Here is a 16,211-nt window from a genome sequence, read left to right as displayed (position 1 = left end):
ACTAACACTTAAATATTTTTTTTTTTTTGTAAAAAAATATGCTCTCTCCTATTTGACTACACTGTTCAATTTATAGTATAATCATAAATAATCGACGAAAAAAATTGATGTAGAAAAATATTAAAACACGAAAAACAGTTTTTTTTACACACAAATAATTTTTTTTTTTTAATTTACAGAATGTTTACATATAGAAGACATGTTATTCGGACTTTTTTTTTATATATTATAAGTATTACTAAATAACAAAAACATCTAGATATTTGTTATATAGATAATAATTTGTTATATAGAAAAATGTTTTCATTTGTGCATTCCGTTCATTTGCGTTCAACGCCATTCCAACGGTTTTAAATGTTTAACATTATAATTATAACGTACGTTTACTTAAATAAACTAAAAGCTCTAAATAGAATTTGTTGAGATTACTTTAAACTAGTGTATTCCATTAGTAAATCTCAAATAATTATTCAGAAATCTTTATGTGAATACAACTGAATTAAAAAATTAATTACTTTTATTAAAAAAAAAAATTGTTATATTTTGCTATTAAACTAATTAATTAAATAGATCAATAAAATATTTGCCTGTANTTATTAAAAAAAAAAATTGTTATATTTTGCTATTAAACTAATTAATTAAATAGATCAATAAAATATTTGCCTGTAATATCGATATTAATTTATTTAATAAAATAATATATTTATTCTATTGTACATTATACAAATTTCTTTGATGTTTTGAACTATAATTTCAAACGTCTTGAGGCAGGTTAAAAATTATATTGAGTGTTTTTAGAAATTTTTAGTTGAATTATAATTTTTTGAAAATTTTTTTAATGAAAGTTATAAGTTATAAAACTATGATTAACACAATTTTTCAATTGTATATGTCAATATTATAAATTATATAAAAAATGATAATAATTTTAAATTTCATGTTAAGTTTTTTTAAAAGTGGCAACCTTTTGTTTAGTAGTAGTTAGTAGTAGTAGGAGTTAGAACCTTTTAAAAAACTTTTAAGAACTAGTTAAAAACCATTTCTAATAAAAAATCCAGAACCTAACAGGGAACCTAAATTATTTATTTTAAATAATCCTTTAAAAGACACCTATCTAAAATTACATTACATTAATAAATATTTTTGTAATGGTATTTAAAATTAGTCTAAACCATAGTGTACGATTAATGAGCTATTTTATGTATAACCACAGACTATATGAAAAAATAATAAGTATACAAATATTGTATAATGATAATATCATATTTATGAGTTAGGGATAATGATGTAACAAAATAATATTCTCGAGAGAATTATTTCGGTAACTAAAATATTTTTAAAAAGATGGAACTAAATAATTTCTTTAAGAATATTTAATTAAAATTGAAAATGATTTAAAATAATGAATATTTATGATGGAAAAAGAATCTTCTTCTTTTATTTGGTTATAATTGCATGATAATAAAAATATTAAAAACTCTTTAAAAAACATTTGATTCAAAAAGTGATTCTATGGTTTCTTAATGTTTTTGCATTCCAATGAATGCTTAATATTTTATGTGTTACTCAAAGATTAAAATTTTAATTAAAAAGTTCCCCAAAAAATGCTTTCATTTAGTTGAAATTGAAATATTTTCTATCAAACAAGTTTTTAATATAATTACAATAAAATTTGCTTATTTTGATTGTCAAGTATAAATTTGATTACTTCTACACATAACTTTAAAGCGTTTATAAACTCAAAACATAAAATTGGATAATTGGTTAATTTTTATTCAAATTGGACTATATTTCTCACTTTGTTTGATCGAATTATCTGAAGCTAAATAGATAAATTTATAAGTGACTAACTTTTTACATGATGGCTGATTCAGACACATTTTGCAATAATGTAACATATAATAAAAACAAGTTAAAAAAAATATTAATGTCATTAAAAAATATTCTCAAGATAATTCCCGATAATATTCTTGAAAAAGATTATTACCGTAATTTTACTTACTAGTAAGAAGTATTTATACATATCATAAATAACAAAAAGTTATTTAAGCTGCTGTTATGTATAAATAGCTATTAAAATATTTTGAAAACTGCTTTTATTGCTTAAAATATACTGTAGAAATATAATAATACAATAGTGAAAGTTTATTTATTTTTAAGTGCACCCCATGGTTATTTACAATAATAATGTAAAATCAATATTTCAATTGACACTAATGATATTTACCTTCAAAAAATAACAAAAAAATAATAACTAATTTTTTTTTAAATTAGAACCATTTTAGGGCTGGAACCCTCAAAAATAATAATTTTTAAGAATCTCTAATTATACCGGTATCTCTTTAAAGCGAGTTTTTAAAAACCATAGAGATTCCAATCCCTGGTCCATAACAGTGTTTGGTTTGCATTTTTACTGTGTACAGTAAAAAATGTTTCTATAGAAACAAGATTAGGCATTTGAACGTTACACATAAAAACTTTATACCACTTATGATATTTATAAAAATATCATACTTTATAAAAAATTATGCTTATATCCTCCTTTAAAAAAAATAAACAAAACAATAATATAATTTAAGAGGTTTTGACTATATATAACAAACGATTTAATTAAATATATTTATAATATTTATTAAAGTAAAAAAAAAAAAACATTTTAGAGAAAATGTAACAAAAAACAAACAAATTGATAAATCAAATCATAAAAAAATTGGAAGTAATATTCTGTATAATTTACTTAGTGAAAATGTGCTGTTCATAGTTGTTAAATATCAAACTATTATAATATAACCATGAGAGCTGACCGATATCCAATTAGATTTATGTGACGTGAATGTTTTAATTTCAGAGTTGCGAGATCAGTGTTCTGGTATTACAATTCTTTGGCAAACATTCTTTCCTTTATACAGGGTGTTCAGTAAATAAGGAAACGAATTTCTATTGTACTCATTGTTTGTAACAATTTAACTGTTTCCTAACTTACTGAACACCCTGTATAGAATAAATGAATGCAACTAAAGTGTCATTAAAATNTTCAGTAAATAAGGAAACGAATTTCTATTGTACTCATTGTTTGTAACAATTTAACTGTTTCCTAACTTACTGAACACCCTGTACAGAATAAATGAATGCAACTAAAGTGTCATTAAAAAAAATTTGAGATGTACGATGAAAGTTTAATGGGTCAAAAGTCCGTAAAATATGATGTGCTCTAGTAAACCTTGACAAAATAAAACTATTTTACACTGTCTTATAAAAGTTATGATCATATATTTCTAAATTAAATGACGTCAAAAAAAAATGTTAATAAATGTTCAGATCAACCTTCAAAAGTTTTTGGTGTAGACAAGAAACCTAATTTCCAAAACAACACTAGTAAATTTAATTGTTCGTCAATAAGGAGAAATTTTATTTTCCTTTTTATTTTGGTAGGAGACATTCCATTTTCAACACTCTTGTTGTACCATTGAATTGTATCTGATGGAATTGGCTGTATTGGTCTGCATTTTTTTTTCATAAAAGTACGAATGTTGGAATATAACTCACTAATTTTATTATCTATATATTTGTCGCTATGATAAAATGAAGCTAAATCATCCACAATGCTAATGTAAGAATTAAGGTATTTTTTAAATTTCAATTTAGTAAGTTTCGAAAACACTTGAAATCCACTCGGCCAATCTACAATGAAGTTTGTCAAAGACATGAAATCTCCCACTATATTTTTGTAACTACATTTTCCTTTATGGGCAAGTTTTTTACATTCAGTCCATTTACAATTTAATAAGTCTGTATATGTTAATAATCTCATAGAGAGATTGCAACTCAACAATAAATAAAATTGTCTTACTTTATCATTCAGATTTTGAGGTGTAACAAAATCTTTTTCAGTAAATCTATCAAACAGTTGGTCCATTGTAATTTCTCCACGACTTCCATCAATAATATGTAATCCATTTCTTAATTTTCCCCACTGAGGGTAAAGAAGATAATTTTTAAAATTATTAATATTCATGGAATCTAAAAAATAAAAATTGGGAATAATGCAAAAAATACCAAACAAAAATAAATATTCAGTATACATTTTCAAATAACAAACGTGAAAATCAAAATGATCTTAATACTATTTTTACAGCCTAGAGTGCTTAATATGTATAAAATATGTTATTTATATAAACAAATGTTGACAGAATTTATTTTATAAATTATAATTTTCAGTTAAATAAACTAAAATGTAACAATTTATTACATTTAACTTAATTATAACTTTAAATTTTTTTAGAACAACACCTCATTAAATTTTTATAGGTCCTTACTTTGTGGTTAAATATTGATTAAATAATTTACCATAACATTTTCTGAAATTAGATTTACATATATTTGGAAACTATTAATATAATTTTTAATGTTAAAGTGAGATGNACAACACCTCATTAAATTTTTATAGGTCCTTACTTTGTGGTTAAATATTGATTAAATAATTTACCATAACATTTTCTGAAATTTTATTTATTTATTTACATATTTTTAGAAACTATTAATATAATTTTTAATGTTAAAGTGAGATATCTAAACTGAATAGTTTAAGCAGGTTTTTACAATTTTTCAAAAGGTGTGATGTCCTACACCAGCTACCACTATTGTGTTTTTAACGCTTCGATGCAACTTTTAAGATATTTCACACTTCACAGTGTGTTCAATCCATTTGTCCTCAACTAATATATTCAGCACATCGTTTTATGCATTTCTTTTAAGATGTGTAGTGTAACGTGTGATGTATAGAGATCATGCTCAACCGTGTAGCTTACCCATTATATCGATCAGAATAGATATAAGCAAATGGGGGTCCATCGCATTCACCAAAATCGTTTGAAGATTTTTGTTAATATAAAATATGACAACGAACAATGATTTTATTTGGTCAACCATGAAGTTTTTCTTTAAGTATCACCTTATGATCGAGTAATCTATACACGCAGTTACAGCTTACTGTAAGGGTATACGTATTATTGTACATTTTCTTGTATCTTGTATATTCAAGCTGAAATTCCCTTCCGTAGGATATCTAGGTTCACTGAAATATTATAAATAAAAAATTGTATAAAAGTAAATAAATTTCTTCAAACATCTCGCATCCCTCAATCCCTCATATAATGCGTTCTTAATTAATTATTCTTTTAGTACTAATTATCAAATATAATCTTTGTGAGTGCATAATATATGTAATATTTAATATATAATTCAATAAAAAAATAAAACATTTTATTGAATACTGTACTTTTTTTTTATAATTATTGAAGATCCATATTTGTAAGTTTAGGCTATAAAAATGAAAAAAAAATTATGTGATCATTGAAATACATTGGATACTTAGCTAACACAATTCTTGATAACATTGTCTTGTTACGTTAATACAATATCACTAACTCTCGAATGATTTCCTCCAGCTGTGATTAAATCATTTCAGGCGTCGCGTTCTTAACTATGGTTCAAAAAAAAAATATAGTTTTTTCTTTTTGCTGTTATACATTTACCGCCCACATGCTGAGTTACACTATTTTAATTTGACAAGCATAAAAATAATACCCACATACATATTATCGAAGTATAATTAGTAGACTAATTATAACAAATAAATAAATGATAAAAAATATAGTTTTTTTTTGTCGAATTAAAAAAAATGTATAAAAATTGAATTTATTTAAGTTAAGTTAAAACATTAAATTTCTATGTCCGCAAACAGCACATATTGTCATATTATAATTCAAGTTGAGATGATTATTTTCATTTTACATTATCTTTTTAGTCCAATCAAACAAGTTTTCATTTAAAAACTTAATTTAGACATTAATAATAAGTGAAAAATGAATTTCAGGTCTAATATTATTTATTTTACTCGATGGATATTCCAATGGATAGCTGTATGTTAGTAATAAATTATTACCAATAGTAATTAATTCAAGGGATAGTTTTTCAGTATATGTAAAAAGCAATTTGATTCCTTACTCAAACAGATTCCAGAGACACGTGCTCTCATTATTTCTGTTATATGAAAAAACATACATCAATATATATATACCTACTAACACACCCGATTACAAAAATGAGAACCACGTATATAATATATAGCTGCGGCTTCTTTTGATCCAATAAATGGGCGCGGATTTTTGCACATGTCCTTATTGATTACAGGACTACTGTGGCGCTTACCGATATCTTTTTAGAAATGCCGCTTATACATCCAGCTGAAACAAAATCAAACATCAATAACAAGTGTACAACATGGACATTTCGGATTGTGTAAACCGTGTAATGTGTGTATCTATAAAGATATATTAGTATTGTTTAATCTTTGGCGCCAGTATTATTTTCATAGCATATCAAGTATATCAGTACTCAGTTCGCATCATTGCGAAAGACAGAAAGAAATACAAATTAACAATAATAACTTGTTTACTAAAATTATAAAACTTTGGAGAAATACGGTAAATGTGCTGAAAGTATTGGGTCTCAAATAATTTTATTATCTTTAAACCCAGCGAATCACTCTATTTAACTAAACATTTTAACAGAACTTAGCGAAAATTTGCGAAACTTAATAAAATGTGTAGTGGTGTATCACAGATCACATATTGTACTATTAGGTTTTATTATTTTTGAAAATATACATGCAATGCGTAAGCTCTTGAATAATACCCGTAGTGGTATATCTAGTCTAGAATTGGTTGAACGCCTTCTTTTTAAAGGCGTCCATCCTTTAACAAGTATCATCTTCACCTGCTATCTTCTCTTTACACCTATCAATCAGCTAGGTTTTTTAAATTTTCCTAATACTTTGAAATACTTTAAGGAAAATACAATGATCGAAACATTTCTAAGAATGATTTAAAATTAGTTAGTTTTATTAAAAATCGATTGAAATGTTAGATAAAAATTACTTATGATGTAACTTTCAATACTTACCTACTAATTGTATCGTCATTCTAAAACAACGGAAATATTCATACGACGTTAATAATAAATATAATATATAGATAATGGATTATATAGATAAAAATAATGATTATAGTTCAAATGAACAATGAACATTTTCGAAATCAAAACTATTACCTTAAAAAAAAATTGAATGAAGGACTTGTATTGCCTTTAAAATAAGTCTTTATTGGCTTCTTCACATGCTGTCTTTTGTATGGTCGTTGGTTAGCAATAAAACTAACTTTTGTCATAATTTTAGCTGTCGGTTGCCTTTAATGCTTCCTCTGCAATGAAACTCAGCAATTATTTGTAAAGGACACACGCTTTAGTGGGTTCTTTTATTCCTTATTGTATACACACATACATATACAGTATTGTTATGCTATTATAAATGTTTTATTAAAAATGAAATGATATTTTATAAACTGTTTGTCTGCAATCCGATGAGGTGGAAAATACTGTCAGAACAAACTGGTCAAAAATACAGCAGCTGCAGCTCTGAGATTCTGTTCAAAGATGAGTACTTTTATGATGTTTCTTAATAGGGGAAAATGACTCGAAATATCATTTTGTTACCACCGTCGTAATTCGCTAAAATTTAACCTATAGTTACTGTCAAATATAAGTAATAAGCGCACAAAAACAACTTACATATTTTTTAACGTTTAAACCAGGTGTTTCCTTAAAGATAAATATAAATTAAATCACAACAAAATGTATTCTAATGATCTTGTACTTGTACTACAAAATGTATGTGCAGGTTACCTATTTAAACACTGACAACTACCGCAAAGGCTAAAGCGTGACGGCGATTGAAAGTCACGTATCAGCTCATACCTTAAATGAGCTACTGAGTTATGTAAAAGAAGCAAAAAGACGAAAAACGACACGTTTTCTTATACATGATCTTCATTGTAAAATTTTTGGTATTTTTTGTGTACCTTTCATGATTCTACATAGAAGGCTGCCGTCTATTATTGTGTGCACGTTTTAGGGAGATTTGTTCTAACCACCTCAAGGTATAACTTGAAAACTATTACAGTGTATTTCCCAATAAATTACCAAAACTTTAGATTATTATTAGTGTGTCAGACCAAAATATAATTTTCTTTTGAGTTTTGAATAATGACATAATTTATAAGGGACTCCTTACAGTAAAAACACCTCATATAAAAATTCCATAACAATATATTATAAATCTGATATAACTAATAATCTATGTACTAATAAACAACTAAGACATGTTGATTTAATATAAAAAAATAAATTGGGGCTTACTTTGTGCCATAATGATTTCTTTTCTGGTTAAATGGTTTCTTTGTTATTCACAATTATTCTATATAAGCCGCCATTATATATTGCCAAGATTTATGTGGATCGGCGCTAAATCTAGCCCAAGGCATAATTTCAACAAAACTTTTGAAAGTGATAAAATTAATTTTTCCTCTGTCCTAAATTTTATTTAATATAACACTATAAACATTTTTTAATTTTAGAGGTGCTACATATAAAAAAAGTAGTGCTAACACTATGTTCCCCTATTAAGATCACGTATCTTTATGTGAAAAGATTTTGCGAGGCTCTTGGTACTTTTTTTTAGTGAAAAAAACCTTTTTCTTATTATTAACTTAGTTTGTGGCCACAGTTCGCACACTTCAAGCGCTAGTCTTAATTTTATGAAGAGATCCCTACTGACGTTAACTCCCTAAAAGTAAAGATAGTGGTTAGTCCTAGCTACCTAATATCAATAGCTTCTCTAAAACATAATAGTTAGTTAAACAATAATAACTTTTATTTAAACATTATTTACTAAAAGTTAAATCATATACAGTATTATGCAATGAAGTAATTTAATTATTTTTTTTCAAATCTCAAAATATCAGCAAAAATGAGTATTTTTCTTATAACACTGGCACTTTTGTTTGGACGCAATGAATAAATAAATTAGAAATACCATTGTTTTCTAAATATAATTAAGACTGCATATTTTAATTCATTTAAATAGATCCAAATCATACGGGCCCCATTAAAACTATATCTATTAACACGCAATTTGGATTTATTTTTTTTTTTTACCAAGTACTAACTAATAAGCTATTACAAACGTACATGCATTATAATAGTATGTATGAACTGCGTGTAAGAGATTGATAAAATATCTTATGGTATTAAAGATGAGTTCAAAAGTATTCAACAATTATGTGCAGTTACATCAGAAGATTTTCCTTATTTCAAAACGTTTTTTTATCGAGTGTACATTTCGTTCTGCGATAATGAAATATTTGATGTGCCTGGGCGTCAAGTGTACATTAATATGATGAGCGTTGCCAAAAATATATCTACAAGGGTTCTTAGGGGCTATTGTCCGTGCATTGTCGTTAAAGTGCATTTTGAACGGGACAGGCAACAGCTGGTGAAACCGCCCACCCGCAGTACAGTGCCAATACGGTTTTATTAACTTGACAAATACACTGAATGGGCACACAATTTTGGGCCTATTTGGCATCTATTAGCTACGGACCCGAAGTCACAAAGTCAACGAACATCTGCTCTCTTATTATCGCGACAAACACTTTTAACGAGAATCGTGTTAGATTTTGCCTTTAGAGAATCCCATTCGCCGCGACACGCGTTCAATGCAAATTCTATTTCGGACTCGTCGTAGGTAATTTTATTATTCCTGTAAATCAGTCACAAAACGTAATGGGTTGTTGATTTTGAAGTAGTTATTACTTTCATAGAATTATCATCTGTAATGTCCTTGTAGATTGTCATTTTTAAACACTTTGTATATTTGTGCATTTTATTTTTGTACTTTTTAAATATATTTATATATCGATTATTACTTAGCCGTTATGTTTGTAAAATACATATATTTTATATACCTAATACAATTCTTCTGGATGCTCTAATGTACGCTTATCTATTCATTTTATTTCGTCTTATTGTTAACACCTATTGTTTTACGTAGAACAGATTGTAAATATTCAACAAGTTGTGTATAAAAAAAAGTGTTTACAAATTTAATCATAATTGATCGCGAGTTGAATTGATTGGCATCGAGAACTTTATCATTATACCAAATATTTTTAGTTATGTTTTTAAAGTAAAAATCAATCTTTTTCATAAAATTTGAATTTATTTCATAAATATTAATCACTTTTAGTTGATTTATTGCCCATCACTAAGAAACTAAATTTAACTTTTAATTAAGTCTTAATGGAGTACGCACAAATTGTGCAAAAGTAGTCAACTTAATTTCAGTTCTAAGCATCAAACAAAAGTAAAAGTTTAAAAATGTTGAAATTTTTTAAATATTTAAAATCGAACTTTTTTATTTTACACAGTTGGGATCTTAAAATTATTTCCCGTGTAGTTCCGAAATATTTTCCTGTTATAAACAAATTTGCACGGAAATGTGCATTTTTGATAATGTTGTAGAAATGAGTTGGGCTGTTCTGGCAGTTATGAGTTTTTCGGTGTTGTGTAATCTGAAATACTTAACAAGAGTTAATTGTGAGATTACCCAGAAGTCAAATTTAAAAATCATACAGCGCGTGTAGAAACAGAAGATTTTAGTATTAATTTTGACTTCATGAAATAAAGTGACAGATTGCCAATGGATTTGTTGATTTACTTATAATATTAATTGATTTTCACAATTGCTAAGACACGCTGTTGTAATCATATCCATTACTTATTTAAATAAACAATCACTGTAAGGAGTACATTGGTGTTGTAAATATTTAGTAAAATTTAACTTGAAACATTTTTAGGCTGGTGCTACATCGAGCAACCAAATTTTACAGAATGTGCTTTTGTTCATACCTTAATGTAGTTGTTTATAAAAAAGCGACAGCTGCTAACGAACGTCTATTTACTATTTTGAATGAAAAAACTCCATTCAGCTTATGTTAACAATGTTCTTTTGGTGTCTTTAAGTTTACAAAAATAAACCAAAAGAACAGTGTGAAATTCTATAAATGTCATTTCACGTGTACAACTCTGCAAAATTTCGGCACACAATCGATGTATAGGTGACGTTATCTGATTTGGTAATCTCGGCGGTGTCTTCAGGGACACTTTCTATTTGTATTGACCACTACTAGTACCGTATTAGTACCATTGAAATATATTAAATGTTCAGAAAAAAATGTTCCTTTATATTATATTTTTATAAATAAACCATTAGAAATAATACAAGTAACACATTATTCACTACTATAGCGACAGTTGAAGATATAAACATTTTTATGAATATAAAAAAGACACTACGTTTTTTACCATTACGTTTTTTAATTGAATACCATGTACTAGAAATACTTCTAAATTCAACACTTATACCCCTCTTGACCTCCTCAATATATTTGTCTAGAATAAAATTTACACTTATTTAACTATTTAAAAAATTTGTTTTGAAAAAAATCATATTGTGTTTTTGTAGTATAATCAAACATAAATATAATAAAATTTACTACTATATTTACTTACGGAATTTTAAATTTTGGTTCATTTTTTCAGTAAATTACCATGTTCTATAAAAATTTAGCCCTTTCCCAGAGACAGTGCGATATTTTTATTATCTTTTACTAAAATAATCCGCAATAAGACATTTATGGATTATTATTTTGTTAATCTACACCTATATTCTATCAACGTTATAATCAAAAGGTTTATAGGCATGTTCAGCACGTTTGGTACAGCTCGAGTACGTTGTAGGAGGACAAAAACTGACCAAGATCGATGGGATTTAAGTTCCGGAGTAAAAAAAGCGACAAAAGAATTACACGTGTAGTCGATAATGCGCTTCGAGTATTGGTACCTGAAAAAGCAGGTGAATAAGGCAAAAAAAAAGATAATATTATATGGGTTGCGGTGGACCGCCCAGTAATGAATGGATCGGCATTTCCGGCCGATTCATTCACCGTTTTCTCTATGTGTGCACTTCTTCATAAGATTTCCATTTCAAAACAGGTTCCGATTTCATATTTAGGTGTGTGTGTGTGTGTGTGTGTGTGTGTGTGTGTGTGTGTGTGTGTGTGTGTGTACTATTATAGTTATTCCATTCTATGTAGAATTCAAAGAAAGAAAAATCGACCGTTAATGTTCGGTACTGCTCTTCTTTTTCAAAAAACCTTTCGTGTACGCCCAAAATACGACGAAATCGTATCAAGATGTTTTTTAACGGATTTAGAAAGATAAAAAGTAAAACTGTATAGTCTTTAACGGTGACGTGTAATTTGACTACCAACTGTATTAACATGTATCTACTTTTCGGAAAATTTCAAAGGAACATAAAATACATTATAATTCAAAGTACATGGCAAACAATTTATATATATTTTCATTCATATAAAAGCTGAAAATACTAATATATTGTTTTTATATATGAAAAATGTTAACAAAATTGTTTGGAAAATTATACCTTGAAATAAATAATTTGTAAAACTAAGTAACTATAGTTATGATTTGAAATAGAAATTCATATTTACTTATCAATTGAAGTTTAAAAAACAAATTTTGTAATGTTATTTGTAAAATGAAGGTCGTCATTTTATCTACCATGTTAATGAGTCATTTCAACGTAGTAAAAATTTAAAAAATTAAATTTATTTACTATTCCTCAACGATAAGATGAGCAGTTAATATAAGATTAATTTGTATTTAATTTTAAAAAATTATCGATGAAAATTTTTTTATTTCGCTGGAAATAAGATATGAAATTTACCAAAATGAAAAAAATTTTTAATAATTTATGTAATTATTAGTTTGCAATCGTGTACTAACCCGTCACACCCTGCAATTTTTAATAAAAAAAATCAATTAATTAAGCGAAAAACATCTCAATTAATTATCAACTAGAGGGTCTCTAAAAAAATTGTAAGTGTGGAGCTAAAAAATAAAATAAAATGTTACCATTTAAACAAGTGAAAATTAGACACCCATTGACAAATCATTTATATATTATATGTAACTGTTTTTTATGGTTTCTTTTTTCAAATAGATCACTTGGAATTAAATAAGTAAAATAAAATTCATTTTTAATATAAATACGTATTGAAAGTAAGGGGTTTTTAACGAGTTTTAAGTCGTATAATGTAGGTGGTTTCTCGAGCTGTCTACACGTTTCACCACCACTCTTACCACTTGTACAACTATTCTTACCACCACTACAACAACCCCAACAGGTCTTGTGTCTTCGAGGGAAAAGGATAGTGTATAACTACCCGATGTGCTATGTACCCGGATGCTTCACAACATCTTAAGGGTCAGTAGATGTTTATGGTTTAAACCGACTACAAGTGATCTTCCCGCCTTAAATTCTTCATCAAATACTATTCTTGTGCGTACTCAATAGCAAGAAACCGTTAATTTTTCAAGTGAGTTCGAATTTAATTAATAACGATCTTTAATGAATTCACTAAGCATATCTATATTATATCAATTCTGTGGGTTATATACAAAAGTTGTATGTCATAAATGTTGACTTTTATAATTTGAATAGAGATAGATATTATCTTTTACGTGTTCAAAAATTACAACTCAATTTCATTAAGAAGGGTCGTTTTTTTGCATTTTTTGCAAAAGATAAAATTTCAGTTTCCGTTAGACACTATTGAAATTTTTTATTTGTTTTTGCTTTCTTAAAAAATGTTGAAAGCAATACATCAGCTTTTTGAAAACAGCCACACATATTATCCATCTTTAAATAGAATCTTATAAAAATAATTAATTATAATTTGCAGTAAACAAAATGTGTTATACAAATATCTCAGACATCGAAGACAACATGGATGACATTTCTTCTACTTCATCTTCAATAAATAGAAGAAAGACAAAACTTATTGAACCTAGAAAGGTAAGAATAACTTAAATAAACATTCTAATATATTTATTACAATGAGGTTCCAACTTTCGTTCTTAAAATTTTAGTCTTTTTAACATAAATAAATGCTTTTAATCATCAATTAAATTTTACAATAAAAATTAATGATATATTAGTAATGTAACTAGTAATATAACGAAAGAATATTCCTAAGAGAATTTACTCGTTAACTAGTTGGAAATATTCTTCTATAGATTATTACGGGAGATTAAATTCGTTAATAAAATAGAAGTAAATAATAATTTTTAATGAAACTAGAAAATTATTTGAAGTACTAAATATATATATATTGATAATTTATGATGGAAAAATGATCTATTACTTGTTTAATTATACAGATAATAATAAGAAAAATATCAAAAATTCTCTAAACATATTTGAGTGAAAAAAATGACTTTATGATATCATAATTTTTAGAATTTCTATGGCTTCTTATTGTTCAGCATTTCTATTTTTTCTTAATATTTAGTATTCCTATGGCTTCTTAATTTTTTTCACATTTCTATGTCTTCTTAATATTTAAAATTTCTATGGTTTTTAATTTTTATAACTTCTATGGCTTCTTAATTTTATTTCATTTCTATGGCTTCTTAATATTTAACATTTCTATGGTTTCTTAATGTTTAGCATTTCTATGGTTTCAGCTAATGATTAGAAGTATGTAATCGTAAAAGCTAAATGAACAAAAAAAAGAGGAGTGATAACTTTGCCCTAGTCTAATTTTTAATGAAATCTGAAATTTCGCTTTTTTTAAAAAATTCATTATCCCAATTATTAATAAATTACATGAATTATTAGCTTGCCTAAATTTCTAGATAAAAATATTTAAAATAAATTTTTAATTTTGAAATACGAAAAAAATAGAAATTTTTAAATATTAAATAAGATAATTTGTATGTTTTAAAGATTAGAAAACCATTAATGGAAAAGAAGCGAAGAGCTAGAATAAATCAAAGTTTGGATGAATTAAAAAAAATTGTAGTGGATGCTGAAAAACTCGTAAGTACAAACCATTGTTTAAACATTTTTTAGTAACCAATGTCTTAAATAGGGAAGGAGAATTAAAGAGCGTTTAGCCCCATGAAATCTTTATACAAAATTATGTATGTTTTATAAGCTATATATTTTTGAGGGTACTATATAAATATAATATATTATATATATATTCTACCCTCAAAAATTGTATTCTAGTTGCGCATGTGTCAGTAGCATATCGCACTCCAATATATTTATATTACACGTATTATATGAAGTTAATCCCAGACCATATTTAAAAAATTCAAATACAAATTATTTGTCAGACTCTCTCTCTTGTAAAATGCGTCTATAAACAAAACTGAATAGACAAATACTGTTTTGATTTTGATACTTGGTATTTATTATTCCTTTTTTTTATCATGTTTAACGTTCTCTCTTAAAGCTATTGCTTGTGCCATAAAGGATATGAAAACTTTTATAATAAGTATTTTGATTTTAGAACGGACAAGAAATATCCAGGGTCAACAAGTTAGAAAAAGCAGATATTTTAGAAATGACTGTTAGATACTTAAAACGTACAGCTTCAACACCATCAGGAACTGATATTTATATTGCTGGATTCAAACAGTGTATTGATCAAGTACAAGAACTTATTTCGGAACAACGGATAAATGTAAGACAACAGTCAGGAATTCGTATGGTTGAACACTTACAAAGACGCATGGAACAGTTAACCACACCTAATAAATACCCAACAAATAACTACATAAACTTATCTCCAAAACAGACCAATTTTGACATTAATCACATAAGAATGGCTGAAAAATCAAGACACACAGACTTAGATAATACACCTGGTTCCATGTGGAGACCTTGGTAACTTTTTATAAAGCATTACATATTTTACCAATTATTCTTCTAAAACTATACATTTCTTTGTTATGTTATTATATTATAATTATTATCAATGTACAAATGTAAATTAATCAAATATGTTTAAATTTGAAATTAAAGTTTAATTTATTTGATAAATATCATAATAATTGATGCATTATGATCATGTTAATTACATAGAAATATTTAATTATCGTGGAAAAAAATATTACATTAAAAGAAAATAATTTCTCTCAATTTTGAAACATACACGTCTTTGATATATTTTGTACTGGTGGTCATTGTGATTGAATCAAATTTTTATTAAACTAAGTAAAAATAAAAATAATTTATTAATTTAAATAAAATTGTATAAATCAACCAGAAATAAATTGTTTTGTTTTCATATCAATATTTTAATATATACATTTTATGGTTGACGATAATATCTTGAATTTTGTACTTTATAAATGGTGCTTTGACAACAATAAGAGACAAA

The 16,211-nt window shown here is 26.2% G+C and overlaps 2 protein-coding genes across 9 annotated transcripts in view; one reads left to right on the top strand and one right to left on the bottom strand.

The window, feature by feature from the left end:
- Positions 1-7,686, bottom strand: part of LOC126895288 (uncharacterized) — a 13,968-nt gene extending 6,282 nt beyond the window's left edge. For 2 of the 8 annotated variants that reach the window (XM_050667005.1, XM_050667006.1), the window contains exons 1-3: positions 5,279-5,606; positions 4,809-5,074; positions 3,851-4,020 (exon numbers count right to left, since the gene is read on the bottom strand). In XM_050667005.1, coding sequence (XP_050522962.1) covers positions 3,851-4,020; positions 4,809-4,929 — 291 coding nt within the window. In that variant the 5' untranslated portion in view covers positions 4,930-5,074; positions 5,279-5,606. Of the gene's footprint in view, positions 1-2,811; positions 2,900-3,047; positions 4,021-4,316; positions 4,415-4,455; positions 4,500-4,808; positions 5,075-5,278; positions 5,607-7,110 lie in introns of those variants that run through there. The other 6 variants (XR_007701618.1, XR_007701619.1, XM_050667001.1 and 3 more) reach the window with 6 other exon arrangements.
- A 5,025-nt stretch (positions 7,687-12,711) lies between these two features.
- Positions 12,712-16,094, top strand: LOC126895297 (transcription factor HES-2-like). The gene is made up of 4 exons (XM_050667018.1): positions 12,712-13,355; positions 13,722-13,834; positions 14,768-14,860; positions 15,339-16,094. Exons 2-4 carry the CDS (start codon positions 13,730-13,732, stop codon positions 15,717-15,719), a joined length of 579 nt encoding a protein of 192 aa, XP_050522975.1. The 5' UTR covers positions 12,712-13,355; positions 13,722-13,729; the 3' UTR covers positions 15,720-16,094.
- The last annotated feature ends 117 nt before the right edge of the window (positions 16,095-16,211 follow it).

This window comes from Daktulosphaira vitifoliae, unplaced genomic scaffold, assembly GCF_025091365.1.
Source record: "Daktulosphaira vitifoliae isolate Bord-2020 unplaced genomic scaffold, ASM2509136v1 Scaffold_1, whole genome shotgun sequence".
Taxonomy (NCBI): domain Eukaryota; kingdom Metazoa; phylum Arthropoda; class Insecta; order Hemiptera; family Phylloxeridae; genus Daktulosphaira; species Daktulosphaira vitifoliae.
The sequence above is the reverse complement of the archived record's forward strand: the minus strand, read 5'-3'. Positions and strand labels throughout refer to the sequence as shown.